The 27,631-nt window shown below is 42.6% G+C and overlaps 1 protein-coding gene across 6 annotated transcripts in view; it reads left to right on the top strand.

The window, feature by feature from the left end:
• ARIH2 (ariadne RBR E3 ubiquitin protein ligase 2) overlaps window positions 1-27,574 on the top strand; it is a 36,673-nt gene extending 9,099 nt beyond the window's left edge. For 4 of the 6 annotated variants that reach the window (XM_015640919.3, XM_015640915.3, XM_015640916.3 and 1 more), the window contains 13 exons: window positions 8,388-8,455; window positions 10,140-10,203; window positions 14,874-15,021; window positions 15,536-15,657; window positions 16,548-16,657; window positions 17,488-17,605; window positions 18,867-18,917; window positions 19,017-19,038; window positions 20,547-20,698; window positions 21,764-21,907; window positions 22,262-22,330; window positions 23,300-23,383; window positions 23,853-27,574. In XM_015640919.3, the coding sequence (XP_015496405.1) occupies window positions 14,877-15,021; window positions 15,536-15,657; window positions 16,548-16,657; window positions 17,488-17,605; window positions 18,867-18,917; window positions 19,017-19,038; window positions 20,547-20,698; window positions 21,764-21,907; window positions 22,262-22,330; window positions 23,300-23,383; window positions 23,853-23,924 (1,089 nt within the window). In that variant the 5' untranslated portion in view covers window positions 8,388-8,455; window positions 10,140-10,203; window positions 14,874-14,876 and the 3' untranslated portion in view covers window positions 23,925-27,574. Of the gene's footprint in view, window positions 1-8,387; window positions 8,456-10,139; window positions 10,204-14,873; window positions 15,022-15,535; window positions 15,658-16,547; window positions 16,658-17,487; window positions 17,606-18,866; window positions 18,918-19,016; window positions 19,039-20,546; window positions 20,699-21,763; window positions 21,908-22,261; window positions 22,331-22,536; window positions 22,613-23,299; window positions 23,384-23,852 lie in introns of those variants that run through there. The other 2 variants (XR_004499244.1, XM_033517546.1) reach the window with 2 other exon arrangements.
• The last annotated feature ends 57 nt before the right edge of the window (window positions 27,575-27,631 follow it).

The raw sequence follows: 27,631 nt of genomic DNA, 5'->3' as shown, positions 1-27,631 counted from the left end.
GTGGTGAGAGCTGGCAGTGCTCTTTTGCAAATACCATCTCCAGCAGACCCAGGGTCATGTGTGTGGGGACTGGCAGCCTGTGTGAGCAGCCCTTCCTGAAGGAGCCTGTTCCCTGCAATCACAAAAGTGTCTGTAAAGAGCCATATGTCAGGACCCTGGTGTGTCTGTGCCCTGCTGTATTGCTGTTCAAACCATGGCCCAGAATGTGCTATAGGGTGCTGCTTATCTGAACTAACCTGCAGTGCTGCAGTGTCATTCTTTCAGTGCCATAATGACTTCAAAAAACTTTCTGTAATGTAAAATGGCAGTGTTAAAGCGTCACTCTGCCCTGGGTACCTCAGGTGCAGGAGAGGGATTAAAGTAGTAAGTATATATGTGTGTGTATATATATATATATATATATATATATATATATATATATATACACACACACACACACATATACATATATACATATACATATATGTATATGTATATATGTATATATGTATGTATGTATATGTATATATTGTATATGTATATATGTGTGTGTGTGTGTATATATATATATATATACACACCCTTGAAGTATTAAAATGCATGTACATAAAAACAGGGTTTCAAAAATATGTGTTCAAAGTTCGAGTCCATAAGCACCAACATTTTAAAGTCTTAGTAAGCAGTAAATATTTAAATGTAATTATTTATAAATGGCAGAACTTGATAGGCAAATTTGACTTTTTCACAGAACCCCTGTGGTGCTATTTGGCAAAGATTACACACTGCTTCAAAGTACCTGCAAACCCCTAGATTTGTCAGGCCATATTTAGGTTTATATCTATAGTGTGTTCTGTATTTTAACACCAAGCCAACATTATGTGGGACATCCAGTCTGAGGCTGTAACCCTTAGGAGCACTCAGGTTTGAGACATACCTTTGTCCTTTACCTGCTTTTTGTTCCCAAACAGAAAGATCCTGGAAGTTCTACAATGCAAAAGTTTAGTTTTTGCCTATACATTCACAATGTCTGTACTTCAGTAGTATCAAGAGGACATGAGTGTGTCTAACTTCAGTGTAACTGTCTTTAGTGTATTTTGTTTTGTGAAAATGTATTAAGTTTTTGTAGACTTCTGGTCAGCAGAATAAGAGAGCTGGCTGGAGCACCCAAACTTTATAACCTTGTGACACCTTCCTGGAGTCATCTGAGGAGAGAAAACAATTTTGTTACTTATTGCCCAGGACTGCTGAAATTCTCAACTTGACTGGAAAAATGAGCTGCAAATGTGGAAAGTGATTATAGCCCACACATTTCTTTGTGATTCACACCTTAAGTGTATCTTACAGCCAATATGACTGCAGTGAGCAAAGAAATCTGCTTGCAGCTGTTGATGAGTGTGATCTTGGTGGGAGGTAGAGGCAAGACACAAGTCAAGAAAAATGCCAAAACAATCTCTCAGTAACTGTTTCATGTTGCAAGCTTAAAGCTGGACATCATGATCACAGGAGCATCATGAAGCAGTTGAACACTGCCAAATTTGTACTGTGCCTATTAAGGATGGTGCAGCAGAAACAAACTGTATTGTGCATTGTGAAATACTGTGCAGAGCAGATGTTCCTCCTCTTCATCTTTGTATAACAAAAGTAAAACACCCTTAGAGCTGGGGTTGTTGAGTGAAGGACTGTGTTATTTGGGACTGAGCAGGTATTACTCATTACAAGGTTACCTAAGCCCTGCTCCACTGTGCCTCTGTGCACACATCCATGCTCCCAGTTTGGGTTGGCTCCCCAGTGTTCTGAGCCACTGGTCACAATTGTGTGGTTTCAGGTTATTACCAGACCTTTGCTTCTTCCCTGTGCATCTTCTGAATCATCCTCTCTGTCAACCAGAAGGAATTGTCCACTCTTCCTGTGCTTTGCAGGGAAAGCACCTCAGCAGGGGCTATGCAGTGGGGGTGTGTTGCTGGGTGTTGGCGGCATTTAGGGAGCAAGCACAAGTGCTGGGCACTGGTGTTCTCACACTGTGTTGCTTGGGAAAAAATAACTGCAGGGAGGACAGCTGGGGAATCTCATGTCAATCTTATATCCGTGTTCTGTTTTACAGCTTTCTTGCTGCATTTCTTTCGCTCTAAATCTCTCAAAGAAGGGATCTCATAGCTGTTTTGTAATAATGCCTTCTGGCATACCAGCTTGCTTAAATGTTTCTGTTCTTTTGATATTTATTTCTGAATTTCCTCAGGAAGAATAGCCTAACAGCTTGAGAAATACGTATGTTGAGATTTCCTAGCTGAGTCCTACTGATCCTGTTTGTTGGCAGCTGCAGCTGAAATTGTTGCTGTCCTTGTGTAGGAGAGCGGATGGATTAAAGCGATGTGTAAATGTGGGGAAAGAGCTAGAATTTAACCCCAGATCCCCTTTTCTTCAGTATGAGGCCAACTAGGTTATGCACTGACAGCTTCACAACCCTGGTGTGACACCAGCAGTGTTTGTCATTCCCAAACTGCAGTCTGCCTCCTAAATATGCTTCTAATCTTGCAGACTGCCAGGTCTCTGCATGCCAGAAGGTGAGTGATGGGGTACAGATTAAAACCCTGTGATGAAGCAGAGTTTACGTAGTGCTGTTTGTCAAAACCTTTCCATGGTATTAAGATTACAGCTACAGTCTCTTAAGTGGCATTTCTTACCTGCTGCAGCCTGCAGTCTGTAATCAGGAGAGGGCCTAAAATATCAGACAAATCATAACCAATCCTCTGTGTGAAACCTAAAGGTGGAGGGGTTTTTTTCTCACTTTTTTCTTGTGTTCAGTCAAGTAAATTAAAAAAAAAAAAAAAAAGCAATATTTATGATTTTGTTGTAAGACTGTCTGGTTTTCCTGTTAGATGAAATTAATTTTAGTTCAATTTTGAAAACAATCTTCTTATGCTCAGAAACCTGTAACAGATATGAAAGATTTTGCTACAAGACTTTGAACATTTGGGGTGTTTACAGCAGGTGATGTGAATCATATCTCAAGCCTCTTCAACCTCCTGAGTTTTCAACTAGGATTACATATTGGAAGTCTGCTTATAAGAGGTAGATCAAAGGACAAAGTGTGGTCCAAAAAAAAAACCTTGGGTTGCCCTTTCTTAATTTTTGATACTTCTGCAGTTTTATGAGAAGCCCTCCAGTAAAAACAGGACAGCCACATAATTTTTCCAATGGGGCATGGAGGGAGTCAGATCTACTTTCCACAAGAAAAACAAGTATAAAATGATTTTTTTTTCCGTTTGTGGGTCACTTTCCTTACCTCAGCAAACTGAACTAAAGCATGTGTGAAGGGATTTTTTCTTCAGTGAAATTACTCAATACAAATGATGGTTTCTTTCTAAGGTGTTGCTCTGTTGCCAGCTCAGCTCAGTCTCTATTTTGCCATAATTTCTCACCAACAGAAACAATTTCAGAGGCTTGTGGTCTGCGTACCTTCTCTGTTGTAAAGAATTTTAGTGTGTTTTTAGAGGTTTGGATGCAATACACAAACTAGTATCTTTTGAAGTTCATCCTTTCATTGTAGAACTAACAAAAACTATTTGTGGATTAAAACAAATGTTTCTCAAGATTAATCCTATCTGCTTAAATCTATTTTTATAAAAACCTTTGATTAGGGAAAATAAAAGAAATGGAAGCTACATTTCTTTATGCCAGATTTGTGTTCTTCTTGGGCAGACATTTCAGTGCAATTTTGATCTAACAGGAATTGTCAGCTTGGTGCAAAACCATGAGATGTCAGCTCCAACCAGACCCTATAATCTCCAACTCATTCTGAATTGAATCTCTTTGAGAATCATGTGATGATCATTGTTTTAAATTCCTGATACCATACTTCTGCAAAAGTGAGGATTGAAATGCACCTCCAAAAAAGTAGGCCTTCCTTTTGAGAAAAATGAAATGAACTCATGCATGCCATATAAATACACTTGAGCAATTTCCATAGAATATAATCTCTACAAAAGATGGTGTGTTTTAGCTTTTAGGAAACATTTTTGTCTGAATTAGCAATTGTCAAGGAGGCATGGTTGAAAAGATTTTCTTCTGTAAAGAGATGAAACATCAGCTCTCCAAACACCTTGGCTTATCTAAGGAAGCAAGTTGAGACAATTGTTTTGAGCCCTCTGAACACAGCAAGGTACCTGCAGGGATTCTTTGCAAATTCTTTTGATACTGTTTTGTCCTAAAGAGTGCCAGACTCTCTTTCACACTTCAGAAGTGTGAGAATTTTGCTTATCTTAGAGACTAAAATACCTAGGAGATAAATGGAGATGGAAATGGAAAAAAAAAATACTGTGCACTCTTCCAGAAAATGGATAGATTTGTGTTGGATGCAGTGGCATTACTATTTTGTTCCACTTTCAAAACATCTGATTTTGTTCAGCACTGTGTAAAATCTTCAGACTTTTTTTACAACTCCTGTGGAGTCTTTTCCTTATGCAGAGCAGCTTCCTTTTGGTACCCTTGCTCTGTGCTGTGCCCCTTTTCCAGTGCACTGGTCAACATTTGGTGCCCATTTCTGGCAATCAGAAGCACTCTGTAAATCAGAGTTGAACTGGAGGTTTGGAAGAGGCTTTGGAGGTGATAAAGTTCCTGTTTCAAAATAAAGCTGGAAATGGCAGGTTGGATGAGATACTGTCTGTTCAGCTTTGCTGCCACATCATGGAGCAGGAAGTCTGGTTTTCAGTCAGAAATTTTCTGGGTTCAGATTTGGACTGAGTTGATCTTTGATACTAAAGTTTTAAGTTGGTTGTGGAGAAATGAGAATGAGGAAAAGAAAAAAGTTAGCATGACTATTGCTTTCAGCTTCTAAATTTTAATATATTTAATCCCAGATAGAGGAGTTCTGGAGAAATCAGGCTATGTAGAAGCACTGGCATAATTGATGGGTTGCAGGCAAATACTGAAATAGTGCAACATATAGAATATGCATTCCCCTTTGCACTGGAGTCTGTAGAAGTATTTCACTGAAGGAAGTTGCTGCCAGCAAGACGCCAAATGGGGTGTGTTGCTGCCTTTTTTGGTTCTTGGGATTCTAAAATGAGAATAGGAAAGTTTAAACAAAGCAGACAGTTTATCAGAGGCATAAGTTTTTTTAAATGTGTTTTGTGTTTGAGACAAAGCATTGCTGTTCCTGAGATCTTGTAGCACCCAGTGACTGGTAGGAGACTGAATCAGTGCTCTTTCTAAAGTGTTTTATAAGTTTGAGGTACTTCATTGGGTGAAACTTCTCACTGTCCAGGAAATACTTCATTGGACAGTGTGCCAGCAGTATCAGCTTCTGTACATTGCTTCTTCAGTAGTGCAAGGTAATGTATTATGTAAACACGGACCAAACTTCTGATTGCAATTTTTGGTATTTTTCTGTGTTCAGCATAGTTTTGCTCCTGCTTACAAAGAAATATTTTGACTTTTCTGGGATGTTACTGTGGAAAAACTGACTTGGTGCAATCGTTCAGTCATTGTGAGTGTACAGTCATTGAAGAGAGGCTGGGGAGCGCTGCTAATCAATAGAAGTAGGCTTTTGTTAAACATTTGTTTTTCTTCTCACATTTGTTTTCTGGAATCTCCTCAGTAGTGTTGGCCCCTGATGGTATTTACATTTGGCTTCTGAATTCCCAGCCTTACTGTTGGTTAGCAGGACATAGCATGTGGTGAGACTCCACTCAGCAGGCACAGCCCCAGCGTCATCAGTTGCTTGCTCCTCTCCCATCCCTCTTTCTTACAGTTTGAATGTTACCTATCTTTAATCTGTAAGAAGTGGTACTTCTGTGCTAAGGAGACTGTACTTATGTTGCTGCAACTGACTGACTCTGGAAATTCTGTTTTGCAAGATCACTTGCACACCAATCAGGTAGTATCAAAAACTTTTCTGCTTCAGAGCTTTTATGAAAGTGATCTAATGTAATGGATCAGGCTTTATGAATTGAAAATTTATAATTGTTATGTTCTTGTGTGCTTTATATTCTTCTGTGCTTTTATGATGAAAATACTGAAATTAGCACTACAGCTGATCCAGTCGACACTTGTAGTTGGAGTTAAATAGGAATAGTCATAAGAAACTGTTACTCTTCTAGATCTGTTAGTCTGGCATCCTTCTGGAGCATTAATTCCACACTTTGCCTGACATGAAGTTTGGCTCAAAAGCATTTGATTGTGTTAGGAGGGTTTGTTTGATTTCAGAAATGTCTGCTGGTATTTGTCCTTCTCTTTGTACATCTTCAGTCTTGGATGTACTTGACTCCTCCTCAGGGAGCAAGTAACTCCATAGAATCGTGGTGCAGCAACAAATGCTATACCTCAGGCTCTGAAAATCCAACTGAAAAATACTCATTTTCCTATGTTACAAATTAGTTTCCCATTTAAGTCCAGGGGTTTGTTTTCTTCTGTCAGTTCTTCCTTACTGCTACTGAGAAATAGTTTCATTACTGCTAAAGAATGATTCATTAGCATGTGGTTTGCATTTGTAGGAAGCCAGTCTTGTAGAGACCACATTCCTGATGCTTGTTTGTTTTACAGACTCAAATGCAGATGTTTTCCTTGTACAAACAAGTCAGAGGTGTCTGTCTGGGTCTGCCAGGCTGGGGGCTTAACATAACAACCCATCCCAGGCTGGCAGCATCACTTCATCCATGCAGACTGTGTGTTGGCAGCAGCAGCCCTGTGTGCCACGCTTCATCTAATCACAGGCTTCTGTGCTGGGAGGGAGGGCAGTGCTGCCTGGAAGTTTTCAGAGGGTCACATCACATTGCTGATAAAGTTGAGGAAGGTAACATGCCAGATCTTGCATAGCGTGAACTAATGCTTTGGTTCTCCTAGAAAAATGGTTATTTGTATATTGAAAATTGCTGTTTTATTAGTGGGATTTCTTAGTGGCCAGCAAAGTGGGCACATCAGAATATAGAGGTGCGTAAGAGTCAGTTAAACACCACATCTGCTTTGTGTGTTGGTATTGCCCTGGTTTAATTCTCTGACACAACCATCCAGCACTGAAAAATGTCAGTGCAAGACCAGGGCAGTATCACGTGGCAGCAATAGGTCAGTTATGTTGTGAAACTGTACCTTTTCAGCAAGGTTGACTTAGAAGAGTAATGAATATGCTGCTTCTAGGTGTGGAGAGCCTGACTCTTTTTGTAGGAGTGACCATTGCTTGTTTTTCCTTCCAGGATTGTGTTGGTGTGCTGTCTGTACTACATCATATCCTGTGATTCACCTGTAGCAGCATTCAAGAAGGCCTATGGCATTTCAGCCAGTGATTTGGACTGACAGCTTCTCTAGGAGAAAAAAAAAACAAACAACTCTTCCTACAGCTAGAACAGAAGGAGTTGTTTTCTGTGAGCAAAGTAGAGAGATGCCTTGGTGATAGCTCGTCTTGGAGTGCGGGAGGCAGAGCCCTTTAGTGTCAGAGGAGGTTTGAATGCAGAATGTACAGGCACCAAACTTGCCCACGTGCTTCCTAGCACAAATAGCAGTGGGAGACAGGCATTGCCAGCCCTCTGAATTCCCCTGGAAAAGGTCTGTTGTTTGGAGGACACCTGCTTTGTTTGAACTTTAGGACCTGAAAGGGTTGAGAAGCAGGGTGAAGCTCTATCAGCTCAGCAGATGTCTGTCGTCTTGCTGGGCAGGAGTCTTTTTGTGCAAGCAGAGAAGTCTGTTTTCTTCTGAAATAAACTAATACATAAAATGAAGGAGAACTTGTTTGCTTGTACCCTTGTAGCATGACTTTAAATGTCATGTTACAGTACTCTGATGGTGCTCAGGCTAGGACGGATTGTGCTAGTGTTTGCCAAGAGTCCACGTAATGCAAGCAGCTCTGCATGGAAACAGACCCTGTCACAGTAGTTTTCTGTCTTCCTCTCCACGCCGGTGTGTAACTTTCTTCTCTACAGTGAAGGACTGGCAAAATGTTTTGTATTTTCCTCATACCCTTTGCTGTCACAGTTTACCTGTATTTGCAGCCTGTTGCTTCTTCTCCACCTCAGTAAGTGGTATCTGTCTGCCCTGGAGTTCCTACTTTGCATTTTTGGTGAGGACCCGATGGCAGTCTAGTCTGACCCTCCAGAGTGGTGGTGACAGTCAGGACTGGATGTGGGGCTTCTATGAGCCGTTAAATTAATCCAGTGCATTCTTGATTCCTTCCTCTCTGTGCTAGTGTAACAAAGTACATGAGTTAGTTTTTGGTACAGCCGTACTTCATTCCAGCTTTTGTATTGCAGATGTACTGGCTCTGAGTATCATGTCTAGCAATTTAATGTGCATTGATTATCACTGGGATATTTTACTGAGTTTGTACAATTTTGATTGATGAAAACCGTACTCCTAAGCAGAGTGTGGCTTCAAAATGTGTGAAGTTTGACCTTTTTTTTTTTCTTTTATTTTCCACCTAGGTATCACATGCTGTTGCAAAGCTAGTATTAGTTAGTTTCCACTGGCAAATCTCAGAGATTTTGGAAAGGTAAGTGTAAATAGTCTTATCTCGTCTTTGCTTAGTGCTTTCCCCCCTGGCTTTGCAAAAATGCTCAGGGTGCTCCATAGGTGTATTTTCTGGCAAGTGTCTTTGGACCTGGAAGCAGGACATGCAGTCCATTTTAGGGAGCAGAGGAAAACTAATCTGATAAACTGAAACTAAAAACTGATCTGTTGAGGCTGCGCTGCCTGTAAGAAATTTTTAAACAGGGAGAGGGTAGTAGTGGTAAATGTCTTTCAGTTTAGAAATTATTGTTATGCTAGGAACCCTCTAGATAGATTTATCTTAAATTTTGAGGTAACAGATTGAGAGTGCTGCATCTGTATTTATTTAATAGACATAAAGATAATATATTCTGCTTTGAACATAGGAGCCATAAATCATAAAGGAGCACTGACCCTATACTGATGTAGTCTTCGGTTGTACATTCACACTGAAGTTTTTGTTAACATTAAGTGATGTTTTTTTCCAAGCTGCCAGCACTTGGAGACCAGGAGAAGATAATGTGAGAGAACTGAGCACTGTAGCTCCCTTGTTTGGTCAGTGTCACTGTAACAAAGCCCTCCAACTGATTTCAGAAAGAGGGTTCGGACTCGGCCCAAACATATGTGAGAAGTGCATTGGGGAGGCACTGCTGGCTGGCAGCCCCTCCACAAAGTACTGGCTGAGAACTGAACATTGTCTGAAAATAGAGAGCATATCAGCTTGACTCATTTTACCCAGACATTTTTGGCTCAGTAGCCAGCAACTTCATCCAGAGAACGTATGGAAAATGCATCCTGTGTATGGATGCTGTTGCCTCCTTGGTTACCCTGTGTCCTGTGAAAGCTTTTCTCTGGGGTTCAAGGAGGGTGAGATTCCTGCATAGCAGCTCAGGGTGATCATGCAGGTTAACTGATGAGACTTAAACATGAGGAAATTTGGGGAAGGATTTACTTCTAAAATGATGAATTTGCAAATTGTTCTCCAGCCATCTAGTTATCCAGCTGCTCTCTTGATACAAAATTACATTCTCAAAAGAAAGCTCAATAGTACAACTAAGTGTTGGTGAGGAGGGAGGACTTGCAGCAGGGCCACAACAGTGATGCTGCTGTTTCTGAATTCAGTGAGATACAAACATTCATCTGCAAAGGAAATCACAAACAGCAGAATGTGTTGCATAATTCCATGGCTGCTGATAGACAGCTTCATATGCCTAAAGGGTGGTAGAGTAATTGCTTAACTAGAAAATAGTCTGGAGTTTAAGTGAGACTTAAGAGAGACAGCTTAATTTTACAGAGGAATAGGAGACAGTCTGGAGCCTCACAGGTGTGTGTTATTGTGGACAGTGGCTTAGGACTAGTCTAGGAGTGTGCATGGAAAATCTTAGCTTAAAAATAATTTTCAGGGAAGGGAGATACTTGTAGAAAAACAAGATGTATAAGGGAAATGTTAATCCATTACCAGAAGAAGTAGTATTTCTGGTTCCAAATAAACTCTCATTAAGTTTTGTTGATGGGAGTTCAGCTCTATATATGAAGGAGCCTCACACAGGAGATATTTCCACTTTCCTTGTTGAAACCTGCCCTACTATTTGCACAGAGACAACTGTTTATTCAGGCAAGAAGGATCAATTTAACAATGTAAAATGTATTCAGAACTTGATTTGATCATTCTTCAATTGCCTTTTCAGGCACAAGTCTAATGCTGCCCAATTGCTAGTAGAAGCACGAGTTCAGCCCACCTCATCCAAACATGTAAGTATGCAAACTATCCCGTCTGTTCCCTTGGCAGACACATCTGACCCCCATCCCGGGGATTGCATTAGTAATAGCATACTCTGTCCAATGTTAACCCTTTACAAACTCAGATTTTACACCCTGATTCATTGCTGGATTTACTTCTGAAATGAGAATGCATTCAAGAGGTCTCTTATATTTTAGTAGCAGCTTTTTTGTTGGCTTGCAGGTAGTGTTCAAGAATTACTTTCTTCAAGAAAATTAGGATCATTTTTTGGCATGAGTGATGGCAGATGATGGAAGGAGCAGAGTGCATGGGCTTGGCTGCCTCTTTCAATTCTGTTCTCTGTAAAAAGTGACTGAAAGGAAGTTCTGGCAGCACAGAGTGAACAGAGCTTGTCTGTGTCTGGAACAGATTTTTAAAATTTTATCTTTTCTTTTAGCTTTTTTTACCTTTTTATCTATTTGCACTGCTCAGCTCAGGGATGCTTAAGCCAAATCTCCCAGTGAGTTGTGTTGCTGCTGAGTCAGTCAGTGCTGATATTTGAACCAACAACTTGTTTTTTGTAGCCAGGGCTACACAGATCTTCAGATACTTCCCCCCTCCCCTTTAAATAGAAACTTCCTGTTGCATGTTTATAGGTTTCATTCATGGTGGGTGTCTTGGTACAATGCAGAATTACCCTAGGAACACATTGCCATGTGTCAGATTTTGAGTGATAAAATACTGCATCTGGGTTGTGGGGGAGAGGAGATTTTAAAAGCTTGATTTGGCATCTGAGCTCTCTTATAACTAGCAGATAGTGCAAAAGCTAAACTGACAGAAGTGTAAGCTTCATGGGCTCAAATAATCTGCCTAAAGTCCAGAAAAAAAAATAATTCTAAATTGATATTACCTGCAAATTAGTTCCATGTATTCCAAGATTTATCCAAGTCTTGTATCAGCTGTTGCTTAAGTATTCCCCCCTGCAATGGGCCATTCCAACCTCCTTGGCAGGCAAGGTGAAGACAACCAGCACATCATTTCAGTCAGGGTCTTGGGTTTGGACCAAACACTTTCCCAGCTTTAATTTACAGTAACTTTATATTTTGCTCTGAGGAGGTAGGAAGTGGTATAGGAATCTTTTTCGCCCAATGTGGCAACTCAAAACAATGCTTGAGGCAAACTTCTATACATACTGCAAAACTGAGACAAAACATTACAAATATAAACATGACAAAAGTACTGAGACAAAATGCATGCAAATAATTGATGCAGTGAAGAACAGTGTAACTCTTCAGTCCTGTTGCCACTTCCATCTGCTCATGGCCAATCATCTTCTCATGAAATACCTGTAAGAGGAGAGAAAAAAGAAAACCCAGTCCCTCGTGGACTGGTTTTCAAAAGAAAGAACTCTCCATCTGGTGTTAATTTTGTGTTCTCTGCCACGGGCATCTGTGGCTACCCATGGGATCCCTGAGCTTTGCCCTTTGTACAGCAGTCTGAGTCTTCATTTGCAACAAATCCTACCTGCCATAGGTTGCCAACTGCCCCCATGTTAAGACCAGGTCCTGCCTAGAGTCCATCCCCATGAGCAGCTCTAAGCAATTGAGTTGTCTAAAGCTTCAATGAGTCAGGTAGTCCTTTAATCAGGGAGTTTATTCTCTCTGGCTCAGCAAACAACAGCATGGGAGAAGACTGAAAGGCTGCAAGACCCCTCTCGTGTATCAATTGGAGGCAAGCAGTCTATTGCACACTCTCAGTGAGATTCCTCTATGCTGGAGTGGGGATAGGGATGGGTTCTCCCCTCTCCAGGTGGTTTAAACCTCCTGCCCAATAGTCTGTCCCTTGAGTCAGAGACCAGGGCTCTCTGTCATTATGCGCTGTGAAGGACACTCTGGGACCCCAGGGTCCTTGTGTTTTGTTCTCCAACAGCTTTATGCTGTCTGCCCCAAACCATCAGTGAAATTCTCCATACATACTGTTTTGGTTTCCTTTGCTTGCCTGCTGTATTTTTCTTGCAGCTGAGCCAGCTCAGTTGCAGAATAGGGCATTTGTTTAGTTGTTGCAGTGGGTGCTGCCTCCTCACACTCCCTCTCATAAGCAGCGTCAGTCTTTATGGGCAGAATTTAGGGAGAGGTTGGGGTTCTGGCTTTGCTGTATCAAGCTCCTCCCAAGGATAAAGGCAGGTGACATCATCATCAGTAAGGTCCACCTCTTCAGTGAGTCTGGAAAGCCCCATCTCATTCTCCAAATCCTTCCCCTTCAAGCAGGCAATCTGCAAATGTAATTCTCTTTCGCTTACAAGAGGTTTGTTTAGTCAAACGTGCAAGTTTTCTGTTAGTATCTTTTCAGCCTTTAGTTCATTATGTGTTTTCTGCTGGGCATTGTGTTCTGCCTCCAAGGTCGTCTGCAGTATTTTAGCCAATTCAGTCAAAGACCCATTCACCACCTTATCTCATTGCTTAGCTCTGTGCTTATCTCTTTGAACAACTATTAAAGCAGCTCACAAAAGTGTGCAGATTATGGATTTTCCCTTACCGATTTTTTTTAATTCTTTTTTGTTAAATACTGTATTTTTTCCACAAGGCCAGGCAGACATTGCTAATTTTCTTCAGCCCAGATCTGTCCATTCAAAGCTGGACAAGTTTTATAATCTTTTAGCAAATCTAGCTGAAGGTAGCAGTTGAGATTGTGCTTTTCCCAGGTTACCATGATCTCTCTGCTGGAAAATTCAGCTTCGACTAAATGACAGTTCTCCTTTGTCCAGCACTGTGTTGTCCCAGTAGAAAGTAGCTCCTCACTACTCTCAAGGACACCCTGCTCACTTCACCTGAAAAACTGTCACACCCTGAGCGCTCTCAAGTGCTTAAAAGGGATTTAGCTACTTTGCTACCCCTGGGCAGAGTGCAGGAGAAGACAACAAACTTCTCAGGAGGTTAAATAGCAAACTTTTACGTACAAACTTTGGACCATAAAGGACTTGGCAAATATTAAAGCAAGATCCAATTAAAGTAAGGCAAGGCACTGACTTAGCAAACTCTAATCCATCCAGGTTTCAAGAAAAGGAAGTTAGGAGAAGAAAGAAAGAAAGAAAAAAGAAAAAGAGAGAGAGGTAATGGTAATCACCTTGGATCCAGTCAATCTTAGCTGCTGTAAGGTCCAAGGCAGTGGGACTCATCAAGGCTGTACACTGTAATTACAGCCTTTTTTCTGTTCTGATCCCTTGCCACAGGTGTGGCTTTCAGTGTTCTGGTGGCTTGGTCAACTTTGGGCCTGGACCAGAGGCTCCAGGCCCCAGTGGGTGGGATGTGGAGCAGTGGCCACACCCAAACACACACTTTAGTTGTTTTGAGCCATTAATAATTTCTCCAGTCTCCTAGAAATGGTGATTTTATTTTAGGAAGAAAGATACTATGGTTAAAAGGTTAATTTAAACTTGATTTTCTAGGCGATTCATTACAGTCTGTGTGTGCTAGAGCAAGGTGTTCTGTGCTTCAGCTTGTAATGCAGAATGATTCTGGGGACAGATGCTCATAGTGAGTGTCTGTAGAGGGACTGACCCCATAGGGAGAAACTGCAGTGGTGAGCTCAGAGAGGCAGCTTGTGAGGGTTTGAGGTGGCACGTGTGCTCTTCAGGCTGAGCAGCTGATCCAGGCAATCAGTGCAATTACAGACTCAGTGAATCTTGTTCTGGTCTGTAACTGAAGCCACTTAGAACAGATTTGCATTGCTTCCTCTTTCATGTGGCCATGCCATAAATCAAGTTCTGTCACTCATGTGGCTGCATATCATGGGGCTGCTGCTCTGCATCTCTGGCAGGCAGAGATCGGTGTGGAAACTGATGGCAGGCTCACACCAGCTTCTCCATGAGTAGCAAAGTGGTTGCAAAGTGATTATATGACTTGTCTGTCAAAGGAAAAACCGGAACATAAACTGCAGCTGACAGCTTTGTAGAGCCTTGGTTTTGATGCTGAGCTAGATCTAGTTCTGCAGGTCCCAGGGGTGAGTGGAGACGTGTTGCAGGCTAGATCTGTTGTCTGGGGATCAGCTTTGCACTACATAGGGGGAAACCAGACTACTTTCAGTGGTTTGGTGAAGCAATAGCAGTTATGCCTGATTTGAAACAAGCCCTCTTAATCCTTTTCAGCTGAAGGTATGATGCCTATTTTGCCAAATGTAGCATAGGCAGAAGATAAGAGATGGGAGGTGATAGTTTGTGAATTCCCTTTCCTCTCTGTATAAACACTCTACAATTGCGTCTCCCATTACCCAGAATTACTGTCTGGTACAAGGGCAGTGCTAAGTCTGTTTGCAGTGACAGCTGCTCTCCAGAGCCTGTGGAGATAGTCTGGCCCAGCTAACAAAGAATATTAGTAAATCCAGGCAAGGACTAGCACAATGACATATTTCAACCAAGGTGAGACTAAGAACCAGAAAAGTAAAGGTGAGTTCTGGGTAGCAACAGAGGAGAAGCAGAAACTCTTCAGCAACTGTTAACTTGTGCATGGTGGGATTAGAGGTTCTTGGGAAGGACTGGCTGTTTGGGGCAGTGCAGCACCTTAGCACACCAGCTGCTTATGAACCTGTTCTGGCCTGGACCTCTGTGGAGACCACTGTCACAGTGAGGGTGGGGCAGGTGTCTGTGGATGAGCTGAAAATCCTCTAGGAGGTCTGGGACGCTTTCACTTTGATTTGTCTCTCCCAGGCAATGGTACATTCCTCCCACCACTGCGCAGTGTGCATGCAGTTTGTCCGGAAGGAGAACTTGCTCTCCCTGGCTTGTCAGCACCAGTTCTGTCGCAGCTGCTGGGAGCAGCACTGTACAGTGCTCGTCAAGGATGGTGTTGGAGTTGGTGAGTTCAAGGTGGATGTGGTGCTGGGTCTGTATTTGCCCCACTGGCCATGCTGATTAGTCAAGAGCAAGATTGTAACAAGTTAGAAATTGCAAATCTATTGAATAGAATTTGCATCTGTGATGATGGACTGTTGCAATGCCCCTGGAGTGCTCCTGGATGCAAGCATCTGTTCCCTTTGTGCTGGGGAGAAGCCAGTAGTTGCCAGAGTTGCTTTGGGCTTTTCCAAGCCTGTCTTTCATGTTGGCATGGCAGTAACTTGTAATTTTCTAATTTAAGTATCTGACCTTGTTAATGCTGGTTGAAGCACTCACTGGTCCTGGATACACATGTGCCCTGTCATCTTTTGGTGAAGACAGTTGGGCTTCAGCTTTTCAGCAGCCCAGATTTGTTTCACAGTTGTATCCCTCCTGCCACAACAACAGATGGCTCCAAGGAAACTGTGTTCAATACTCTGTGCATTCACCCCTTAGTATAAGTTGCAGTGTTCTGAGATGTTGGTTTCTCTTCTCAGGGGTGTCCTGCATGGCTCAGGACTGTCTACTCCGGACACCAGAAGACTTTGTGTTTCCATTGCTGCCTAGTGAAGAGCTGAAAGACAAATACAGGCGCTACCTCTTCAGGGACTATGTGGAGGTAGTAGATTTTTTCAGTTTTAAAATACCGTGGGTCAAGTCACCAATGACTTGCAGAAATTTTGTTTGAAATGTCTTGCATTTTTGATTAGAACTGCAGTAGCCGCAGCAAAATTTCCTCAATAGGCATGATGTGGCTGCTTCTGTAAGACAGCCTCACTGACAAAATGCTCTAGCAGGTTGCCAAAGTAAATTCTGCTGTAAGGTCATCCACTAACTCCTTGGCTGGTGCTTCAAAATCCTCAGAGTGTTGCAGCTGAGAATTTCAAAACTTCAATCTGATTATTTAAGTCCTTCTTGTTCATACATAAATATTTTTAGGTTCAGAAAAATAGGTCCCTCAGCTTAGGTTAGCCCAGCCGAATTGGCTTGCTCAATTACATTTTATGTGAGCTTTCTTGAAATTAAAGCAGCAGTTGTTAAGGTTAAATATGCAGGAGTATTCTGATAACTGGGAACAGACAGGGAATACTAAAAAAGCAGCAAAGCAGTATAAAAGCATGGTGTCACCTCAATAAGAGACCCTTTGGGAAGAAATGGCCAGCACAGGAGAGCAGCTGAATAACTTCTGGGAAATAAGGAGAAGATGGGGAAAGAGCTCAAAAGGAGTAAAATTGTTTAGTGTCTTTGTGGGGTTTTGTTTGTTGTGCTGACTTAGCCTGTAACTGTGCATTTGAATTCCCCCTAGAGAAGCTGTAAGTAACTAACAAACCTCTTCCATGTTAGGAGATGCAGGGTCTGCTCTGATAGCCAAGACCTGGTGACACTTCCCACTCTTTTATAATACAAAATAACTGCCTTGTATGTTTTTGAGGATAGGAATGGGTAAAGTTGAATAGATAATGGTCTCCTGCACCCAGTGCTGATCTTACTCCCTTGTTGTGTCCACAGAGCCATTACCAGCTGCAGCTGTGTCCTGGTGCAGATTGCCCTATGGTCATACAGGTACAAGAGCCAAAAGCCCGTCGAGTGCAGTGCAATCGTTGCAATGAGGTCTTCTGGTAAGAAACAGAGAAGCTTACAGATTACAGGGAAAGTGTGTGCTGTCCTCAGAGTCAATCCTTTTGCTTGCCAACAGTTTTGGTGTGTGGAAGTATCTGAAATGCTAGAGTTGTTTGTAACTTGAGTTAGCCTGAGTAATTGGACACTTGTGATCTAACTTCTGCAGGTGGTCAGACGTCCTCTTGTTTCTTAAACTCCTGGGAACTTGGGTGTTCTGACTCCAGGGGACACAGAGCTTGAGTTAACTAACGGGTTACAAATCTACCATTCTCACATTTTGGCTAGGTTAGGCTAGGTTATTTTCCTACACTGTGTTTGATATAGATTCTGGTAGTAAACATGGAGTGCTTCTTGCTATCTGCTGGTTATTGAGTGTTTAAGTTTATTAAAAACATTTGACTCCCTTAGAGTAAGAGAGACTCAGCTTTCTGGTATCTCCATGCAAACAGCCCTTATTCACCTGGGGTTGTCAAGTCACACTAATACAGGTGCCTGATACCTGCCACTGGAGTCAGGCTACTTATAAGTGACTGGTCTACCCCAGAACTCTGCTGTCATGTTAGAAGAGACATAGGTAGGCTCTAGGAAGGGACACATCAGCCCTCAGACACGTGATTTCTCAGGCCTGAATCCACTTTCATCCTGACTCTGGCTTTTACACAAGAAGGGGGGAATTGGAGTTCAGTCTTGGTCTTCACACTCTACTAATACACAAGAGCATTTCCATCCCTTACTGGGGCCTCCAGATTTTGGTCAGGAAAACCTCAATCCTTGAGTAATTTCTGTAGAAATTGATATGTCTTTTTCTTTTTTTCCCCCCACTATTAAGCTTTAAGTGTCGGCAGATGTACCACGCGCCCACAGACTGCGCTACCATTCGGAAATGGCTTACCAAGTGTGCAGATGACTCTGAAACAGCCAACTACATCAGTGCTCACACTAAAGATGTAAGGACAGGCACCTGCATGTTACTTCTTGTCCTCTAGCCCTGCCTGGAAAGCAGGATATAATTCTGTGCACACGTAGCATTGTGTTCTTCTTTTTCACAGACTGCAAATCCTCACAGCTTCTTAGGGACTGTCAAGAAGCTTCTGTCAGAAGCTACTGTCATATGTGAACTAATTTTGTCCCTATGGCAGTGATAGAACTCAGCTGAATGCTTTGGGAATGCTTTGTGTGGGAAGCTCAGCTGCTGTCCTGCAGTAAGGACCTGGTGGTCCTTATTCCAGACCTGGTGTGAATGTCTTTGACTGCCAGGTGCGCTGTCCTCCCACAGGCAAAAGATTGTGGCTACAATGAAATGATCAGTGGAGGTGTATTTAAAATGCAAGGAGAGGGTGTCATAAGTGCAAAGTTAGTACTATTCCAAGATTTGAAGTTTTAATGTCTTCTTGGAATTTTGTGGCCTGACTTCAAAACAGTTCTTGGCTACATTTGTGCTACCATGGCCAGTGGCAATTGTGACAGTGGTGATTAGCTGCAGTTATGTTAGGAAAGGAGGTATTTAGATGGACCAGGGATTTCAAGTTCCCTTCCTTCTCTGGAGAAGATGCCAGCATGTGATGGTGTTGTTCCTGCTATGCTTGTTTGTAGAAATAAGACTCCGTTTTATTGAGCACTGTCCTGGCACACATTTTGCCTGACATAAAAATTTATACAAAGTAGCAAAACTCACTTCCTCCTTTTTACCTATGCAGCTCAAAAAATGTATCTGGACATCTGGGTATCTGTAGAGTGAGGGTGTGTGCATCTCTTGTGGTTAGGCAAATTTTCTGCAGGTAGCTGAGACATCATTTGTTAGTGGCAGCTGAAGGCAGAATATAGTGACAATTATCTGTAGTCAAAGTAGGTGTGGTACACTGTCATACATGAACTAATTGTGTCTCTGTGCCTGAGTAAATGCAGAGTGGTAACTCAGCAAGACCTTCAGTTTTACAAGGACTAACAACACTAAATTTGTTCTCTTGAGCAAACAGTCCAGTGCTGCAGTGTAACTTCCTAATTTTGCCTTTCTGCTGTCTTTTAAATGGAGCTGTCAGGAACTGGTGGGAAGCAGGATATAAATGCTAATATTCTCATATGAGAATATTTCTCATACATGAATGCATATTTTTAAGAAAAAAAGGCAGAGAGAAATAATGACACAAGTGCTGTCATTCTTCAGAAGGCTGTTGGAGTTGGATCTAACAATTGTGTCTGTTTCCTCAGTGTCCCAAGTGCAATATCTGTATTGAAAAGAATGGAGGCTGCAATCACATGGTGAGTAATTCCCTGAACACGTCAAACCTCCCTTGTTCTAAGTGGAATTTTTTCCCACACTTTCTGCTAACCAAATGCTTCTCATCTCTTCTTTTTCAGCAATGTTCCAAATGCAAGCATGGTAAGTTGGGCTTGGGAGCTGTTTTCTCTGCAATGTTTGTAAGTGGTGATGATCCCTTCACTTTTTTTTTGTGATTTTAAGATAAATTGTGAACACAGGCTGAAATACTTTCCCCCTAGTAAAAGCTGAACAGGATATTAATTACAGATTTCTGTGTGATAGGTTTTTTTCCCCACTGGCTGTGATCTCAGCTGTGTTCTGATTCAGTGCTGGTTTGGCTTCTGCCCCTGACGTGTCTATTGGATAGAGAAGTCTCCAAAATATTAACAGTGGAATCCATATCACAGGAGATTTTTCCATATAATTGTATTTGTAATCAGCTGAAAATATTGTCAAACATAGCCATTTACTCAGATCAGTTTAAGTCCTTCTGCTTAGTGATGGAAATAATGAGCTTCAACCCAGATGAAACTGCAGGAGCTGTGAACTGTTATATGTAGCAGCAGGTGTCGAACTTCTCAGTCTACTCCTGTGCAATTAGCAGCCTAAGTGTCTCTGACCCTTTCTGTGGCACTTCAAAATGACAACATGTTCTTGCACTTACCTTTTCATGGCAGAATTAATTTCTGTTGCCTTGGAGTGAGATAGCTGTATTCAGCCCTCTGAGTTAAGTGTACCACTAGAAAGTATTGTAATACCAGAACCTTACTGGGAAGGTGATTAAAGATGACTGTCCTCTCTCATTTTCTTCACTTTGGGGTTGTCAGCAGCACTGGATGTGCTTTGATGGAGCTTTGTGACAAGGGGGAGCAGGCGAGTGCCAAGATACCATGGTGACTTAGCACTTGAGAAGGTTGATGAACTTGGGAATTACAGATTTCGGTCTCGTTATCATAAGTAACACAGAAAGGATTCTTATTGTAGCAACTTAATCTCCATCTTTTTTCCTTCGCATCAGATCACTCACAACCTCACTCCAAAATCAGAAAATTGTCATGTTTTGCTATTTTCACTATTGCTGTCTTTACTCTGCCTTCTTCCTATTTCAGCAGCTTGTAACTCGAAGTATCATAAACCACTGACATCTGACATTGCCTGGGCTGTTCCCTCCTGGAGAGAACTAAAGGCAGACTTTCTTTTGCATTACTTAGCCCAATTTACGATCTGATTGTTTGTGTTTTATTCAGAGAGAGGTTTGCATGGGGCAGTGTGCCCATGGTGGGGAGGGTGCAACTCACAAAAGAGACTGGCGGCCTCTTTGACCCAAAGTTAAAGACAGTATGTGCAGGGTGCAAGTGCAGTTCTGCCCAGTGGTTTTGGTGTACAGGATGCAGAACTTCAAGGTTTACTTTCCACAGTTGAATGAGAGGCTGTGCAATTAAAATCTTCAAGACAGGCTGGTATTTTTGGCTCACTGTTGAGTTCTATTTTGCAAGATGATACAAAATGTGTGTGTTTCTTGGCTTAGCAGAAATATCTGAAAACAGATGGGCTCTATCTCCTGAAGCTTTTCTTTCGCAGAGGTTTTTTTCTGTGCATCACAGTGGGTTTTTTGCTGTTTTCTGCAGACTTCTGCTGGATGTGTCTGGGAGACTGGAAGACTCACGGCAGCGAGTACTACGAATGCAGTCGGTACAAAGAGAATCCTGATATTGTAAACCAGAGTCAGCAAGCACAGGCCAGGGAGGCCCTTAAGAAGTACTTGTTCTATTTTGAGAGGGTAGGAGACATCTCCTTGGCCAGAGCTGCTGTAGCCTTTTAATGCTCCCTGCCTGGTGCAAAGGTCATTGCCAGCAATCTCCGTGCAAGAAACTGCCCAAAGAGAATCTGTGCAGAATTTTCAGGCCCTGTTGTTTTTCACTCAAAATCCTGCCCTGAAAGTCCCATCCAAACCAGTGATGTCATACCCAAAGCAAATTGTATTCACTCCCGTATTCCCTTGTGCTAGAGAAAATCAGTATTACTTGTGTGCCACTGTACCATGTACCTGCAGGCTGAGTGCTACTGCAGTAGATAGATACTGCTCCAATAATTTCTTTTCAGGACTTGGGATCTCCCTTTCTCTGCAGTATGTCTTTATACAGATAAAAACTAAATAAATTCTACCATATTCAAAGCTCCATTTGCTATAGCAAAGTTTTACTAAAATTTCATGTAATCACATTTTTAAAAGTTGCTATCAGCATCTCTGTCCACACAGCAGGTTCCATGCACCTGGCTGTGCAGAGCAACTCTACAGCATCATCTCTAGAAGAGAATGTGGTAGAGGTTAAATACTGCTGTGTTCAGTTTCCCTATTAACATGAGTTTGTGCTTCACAGCATGAGCCAAGTCCTGTCATAAAATAAATGTCTTCATTCCTGTCTCTCCAGTCCAACAGGCTTTGGGAAATAGTCATCTTTAAAATGTACACGTGGATATTGGAGTTCACTCAGCCCATGTCAAATGTTAATTTAAACTCTTGACCTTCCTATAGAGATCCTTTAAGTAGAGGAATCACCACGACTTTCCCCCTTGTTAGACACAATGTCACTGTGTGACCAGAGAGCATTCCCACTTGGAGGAGCTGGGTTTGCCCCTGCTCTTGCTACTGTCAGTCTGTTGTTACAGCCTCCACCACTTGCTACTGGAGGTGCTGCCTTGCCATTCTTTCCCACAGCATGTCTTGCCTTGCTGGACTCCTGCCCCACTCCAATTTCTGCTTGCTAGTGCTTGTGCTTTTACAGCAGTATTACTCTGTTCTCATGCCATTTTTTTCTTTTCCCTCTCTCCTCACCCCTTCCAGTGGGAGAATCACAATAAAAGCCTACAGCTGGAGGCACAGACCTACCAACGAATCCAGGAGAAAATCCAAGAAAGAGTTATGAACAACTTGGGAACATGGATAGATTGGCAATACCTACAGAATGCTGCAAAACTACTTGCAAAGGTGGGTAATTGTGTCTTGTTTAGCACAGAGAAGAGACTATATGCCAGAATGCTAAATTCATAACATCAAGTAAGGAAAGGAATTTAAGAGTTGTGGTTATGTGGGACAGTACTTCTGGTCTAGGACATGAACTAACCAAAAATCATCTAGAAGTGACCTCTGTGAAGTCATACTCCACAATACACAGACCTGCACAAGTTCTTCCAAGGAAGGTATAGGAAATTCTACCAGGAAGTGTTCAGTTGTCAGGAGGTATCTTCTTAGCCTGTAGTGATCACATAAATGTGACTGTGCTGACTTCCAAGACTGAGACTCTTGTCCTTTTCTTTCTCTCTTCCTCCCACTCTTGGACAGTGTCGTTACACCCTGCAGTACACATATCCATATGCCTACTACATGGAGTCTGGTCCCAGAAAGAAGCTGGTAAGATGCTCTGCTCTTTTTTTGCTGATGACTTTTTGGGGTATAGCTGGCAGCATGCTGGGCTGAATTCCAGAGCTGGGCAGTGTCTGAAATATTAGTCCTGAGCTAGAGGTAAGGACAGGATAAATAGGTGGGTTTGCACCTTTCTTCTTCACTTCAAGTTGACCAGCAGCTCTGTCCTCTTATACATTACATTATTTTCCCAGGGGACTTCACTGCACTTTCACTAACAAGCCATTTATCCAGAATGTTTTGAGGCTGGAAGTGTGCTTTTATTTCTTGGTAAGATTTATCACAATGCTGTGGGTCATATTTCCTGTTAAGAGCTGCTGGAGGAGAGCTTTTCCTTGGATCAGGAAAATAATAGGAAAATAATAAAAATAAATAAAAATAATAATAAAAAAACTTTGCTTTTTATTCCTGCTATAAGTTCCTTGCTGGCTTGGTGTATCTCATGGGCTGAAAAAGTACAAAAATAACCTTGAATTCAGTGAAGAGGTTTTCCTTTGACTCAGCTGTCCTGTAAAACCTGTTATAGAATCTTTCTTCATGGCATCATGTGTTCTCTAAGGCTGTGGATAGATGTTCTTTTCTGGATCTGACTGTGCCAGTGGAACAAGTTGCTGCTCCCAGCAGTGGTTAGCAGTCCTTCCATTTTGCCTGCAGTGCTACTTATGAGAGCATTTTGTGACCTGTTTATGGCAAAATAAGCTGAATTAGGATATATTAGTCAAGTGCAGTGTTTTTAGGCCAGCTGGATTAATTTTGAGTGATGCAGGTTGGGAAGTGCTCACACAAGAAGTGCCCAAAAGGGCTGATCCTGTCTAGGTGAAGGTGGATAAGGAGGAGACACAAACCTGCTCTGCCACCACTGCTGTCAGCAGAACACATTTGTCTGCTCCTCAAGCGTAATGAAACTGCTCCACTAAATTAGTTTCTTGTTGATGTCTCTTATTTTGCTCTTTGCAGTTTGAATACCAGCAGGCCCAGCTGGAAGCTGAAATTGAAAATCTCTCATGGAAGGTGGAGCGAGCAGACAGCTATGACAGAGGGGTGAGTGTTCTGCTTGCTTGAGCCTGTTGGCCAGATTTTGTTTGTTGGGAGCAGCTCTAAGTGCATGAGCACTAAGGCTGTCAAGTGAGGGTTCTGGGAAACTAGATCCAGAAACCATCTTTAGCCAGCAGATGATGTAGAAGCAGAGTGCCCACTGCCTTATGGGAGAAGAGGGAGGGCTTCAGGGATCCTGTAAAATGAAACAAGCCCCACGGAGCTCTGGAGGAGACTGCAAGCAGCCTTCTGGTGAAAAGCAGGTTTCTTAAGTGTGTAGCATTTTAGACAGAGCAGAGGTAACTGCAGAGGAGCCCAAATAAGAAGGAAAAGGATCTGGGATCTTGTAATCGAGAGTGTGCAGGAAGTGTGCAATGGTTGGTACTTCTCAAGCTGGAGTTCAGTGTCTCCCTGAGGAAAATAAGGTCTTCTTCAGAGATTTTTTGCTAACAGTTTGTACCTTCTCTTTTACCAGGACTTAGAGAATCAAATGCACATAGCAGAGCAGAGACGGAGGACCCTGCTGAAAGACTTCCATGACACATAAGAGAGGAGGAAGTGACAGTGCAGGGGTGAGAGCAGCGAGTGAAGTGATGTCAGCTTCACTGGGATAAGCAGGCACTGCCTCTGGGAGAACACGGCCAAGGACAAAGCCACCCCTCCCCTTGCAAGTCAGACACATGCAAACACCACCTCTTAGTCCAGTTTGTTCTCTTATCTTTCTGTTTCTGTTTCTGCCAGGCTAGAGGCCAGAGCTCAGATTGGCATATCCTGGGCCATTTTCCTCCTGCCCTTGATGGTTTCAGAAGAGGAGGGAGTTTTTTTCTGAATGGCTGTTAATAGTGTTAGATCATTACAGTTTATGTAATTTTCAATGGTTGTACAATTATACAGACAAACCTTAGAATAACACAAAACCCTTTTTAAAAATAAATTGGCAGTGGAGTGTTTTTCCTTAATCTGCTTGTAAATTTAATGGGCTTTTCCCCCCCTCTCCCTTCCTCTGACCCAAAAATCCTCCTAGTCACTGAAGGAGGTTAAAAAATATCTCGGCTAGATTTTCTGATGCTCCTTTAACCAGGACGTTGCGGCATTGGCATTGCATGAGGAGAGTGGCTGGTGTTAAGGGTGGCTGCTGCTGTGTCTGGCCTGACAGTACCCACAGTGGCCATGATTCAGTATGATCACATGTGACATCTCTTTTTCTTGTAAATCAGCTGTGCAAAATCCAGCTATACAAACAAAAGCAAACAGGAATTGCAGGGGACAGACCGGGTTAACATTGGGGGGTATGCCTTGAGTTTGAGAGAAATCAGATTCTGCATTTGATGAATTTTAGGTCTTCCATGTAGATTTTTGCTTTACTTGTTTTTGTGGGGAGGATGTTGTATTGCCAAAGTGAGTGATGAGGGAGTAGTAGCATACAGTTGTTAATCAAGGCTTGGGGCTTTTGCAGAGTGAAAGAATCCATGTTATAACAGTGCCATGCAGCCTGATAAAGATTATTTGTGCCTGCTGGGTAGCATGGCTGAGAAAAATTGATCTCGTTCATCAGAGTGAGACTAAACACCACTACATTATGAGGAAAAAAGATTATGTGCAACACACTCCCTGGCACGTGTTGGCAATGTGGACAGGCACTTGAATACAGGTGCACTGCTTGTGCAGAGCCTGCACCAAGCCAGGCAGAAAATTACCTAGCAAAATTAATTTATTTGTATATTAGTATTGATGCTGGTGGGAACTTATCAGAAAACTGATTGTTAGGAGCATGTGGAGCTTTTTTATTAACATTCTCTTTTCTAATGTAAAATATACACTAAAATAAAAATATTAAAACCTAGTTCATCTTAGTAGGGATTAACATGAAAAAGGTTACTTAAATGCTGACTCTTGCCTGTTTGCTACAGGAAGCAGGCCACTTTATAGGATTTCAGATATCTGTGTCACTTGCACCAGGAGCTTGCTGTTTGCAGCCGGTAAGGTGCAGCTGGAGTCTGATCTGAGGAAATTTTCACCTCTGTGGGGAACTCTTGGGATTCTCTTCTATGCTGTATTTGGAAGTGTTGCCTTTGATGCATCCCTGTATTGTTCTTATGCAATGTCACTTGATAAAGATTAAACTGGAGGGGGGAAAAGTGCTAAACCCCTGTGTGTCAGAATAAGCTAATTGCTGTTTTAACCTCTTTCATATACCTGAGACATGTGACTCAGGTATTTGCAGCAGGTGTAATTGGGCTCATAGATTTTATCAAGACTGATGCATTAGTTTAAACAAGGAGTAGCTGTCACAGGAGCTAATCCTGTGGCCATGCTTGTTGTACACAGCAGAAAATTTCAAACTGAGAGGCCTTTTCCTTCCTCCCTCCCATCCCTGGTGTGGGATCTATCCTCAGGGAACAAGGGGATGCGCTGCAAGGAGCTGCTGGCCGTGGAGTGAGTGTTACAGCAAAAGCAGCTGAGGGTTGGGCAGGCTTGTGGAGAGATGGCTGGAGTCAGGGAGTAGGAAAGGGGTCTGTGGTTTCTGGGAGCAGCGCTGCTTGCTGTGCAAGAGATCTCCATAGCCATGACTCCTTGCGTTCCTGCTCTGTCCTGTTCTGGCTCCCCTTGAAGCTGGAGCTGTAGAGATAGATTTGACCTTGCTCCAGCCACTGTCTCTTGACTTCATTTCCCACTCTGCACCCAGCAGCAGCCTCTCTGTGCCCTCTTCGTGATATATCCTAGAGGTCAGTCTCTTTTTCTCTCCTTCCCAAATGTCTTGGCATGCTGCTTCCATGGGAAGGGATAGTGGATGAGGGAAGGTTTGCTGAGACACAGCAGTTTGCAGTGAATAGAACCAATGTTTAAACTATTATTTAAAAATGTAATGTGCAAAGTACTGATTTGGATAAAAGCTGGTGTTCTTGTTGTCTAAACATAACTATCTTAACACCTAATGCCTTTGCAGAACATGTACGTGGAGTTTCCTAATCCCAAAGAATTTTCACTTCTGTTACGTAATTGTCCGGCTTTGAGCTAAATGAGAATGAGGTTTTGTCTCTCTCCTTCCCTCCTTCCTTCCCTCCCTCCCTCTTCTGTGCCCCCACAAAATATTTTGCTATAAATCCTTGTTTGTAGACAAGCCAGACCATATAGCTGTGGCCAGGCTTACTGAACCGGCTGCTGAGATACTTGGCTGAGGAACAGGAGTAAGGATTGCACAGTGCACCCACTAATTCTTTCAAATTTTCTGAAACTAGAGCTTTGTCAACAGTTCCATTTCTTTTTAAACAAAACATCCTTTCTGAAAGTTGTGAAAGTCCTGGGTTGCACCCACAGATCCTATTGCCATACTTCGGGAAAACAACAGGACTTGGTTTTGCAGTGCAGGCAGGACCACTTCTGTACAGAAAGTCATGGACTTCAAGATGAAATGTGCAAGGCACAGGGGCTGCTGGCTGTGTGTGTAAGGTGAATGACACTGCTCAGGAGGCAGGTGACAGGAAGGAAATGAGGACTCTCAGCGCCACAAGAAAAGGCCATTTTTCCCCCCCTGTAATAAGTACATGGTCCTCTTTGTGTTAGCAAGGTTATATGGATGTAGGTAATAAAAAGTGTGGCTCAGGAGCCATTAATTCTGAGGTACAAGTTTCCTTTTGATGCGTTACTGCTACAGACGTGGAATGTTTGCTCTCTTTTTTTCTTTTTTGCACTTATTTCCAGCTCCTGCGCCAGCCCAACACCTCTCCATCCTTGCATCTGGTACTCTTTTTATTTGGGCTTTGCTTGTGTTAGTGCATTGGCTGCCTCATCTCTGTTCGTCCTCAGGCTTCCCAGACTGTAACAAAACGTTTTCTACTGACACCATAAACTGCATGACTGCTGCCCTGTGCAGCGAAGTCTCTGTGCCCGCCCACAGACGGGGCAGCAGGAGGTTTCTGTACTATAGTCTTGCACTCTAAATTTTAGACTTTTTAAGCAGGTGAAAAATAGAACTTTATTTTTAAATGAGGCACTCGTTCTGGGAATTCCTTTCTCGGCCTCGGTCTGGTTGGGGTTCTGGGACAGCGTTGAGGTATGTGGGAGGGCACAGGACTGCTCCCACCCCTCGCTTTTCTTCGCAGGCACCAGAGAGGGGCAGGGGCGGCGGAAACCGCCCGGGAGACGGTTGCCAGAGGTGTGCCCGTGGTTTATTTGAAATAAATTGTGACTTTCTAACTTCGGCGGTGTCCTGGCTCTTCTTGGCAGTGAGATGGGGAGGGGCGGGGGGCGGGG

Source organism: Parus major, chromosome 12 (assembly GCF_001522545.3).
Source record: "Parus major isolate Abel chromosome 12, Parus_major1.1, whole genome shotgun sequence".
NCBI classification, from domain to species: domain Eukaryota; kingdom Metazoa; phylum Chordata; class Aves; order Passeriformes; family Paridae; genus Parus; species Parus major.
This window is presented reverse-complemented; position numbering and strand designations above follow the sequence as displayed.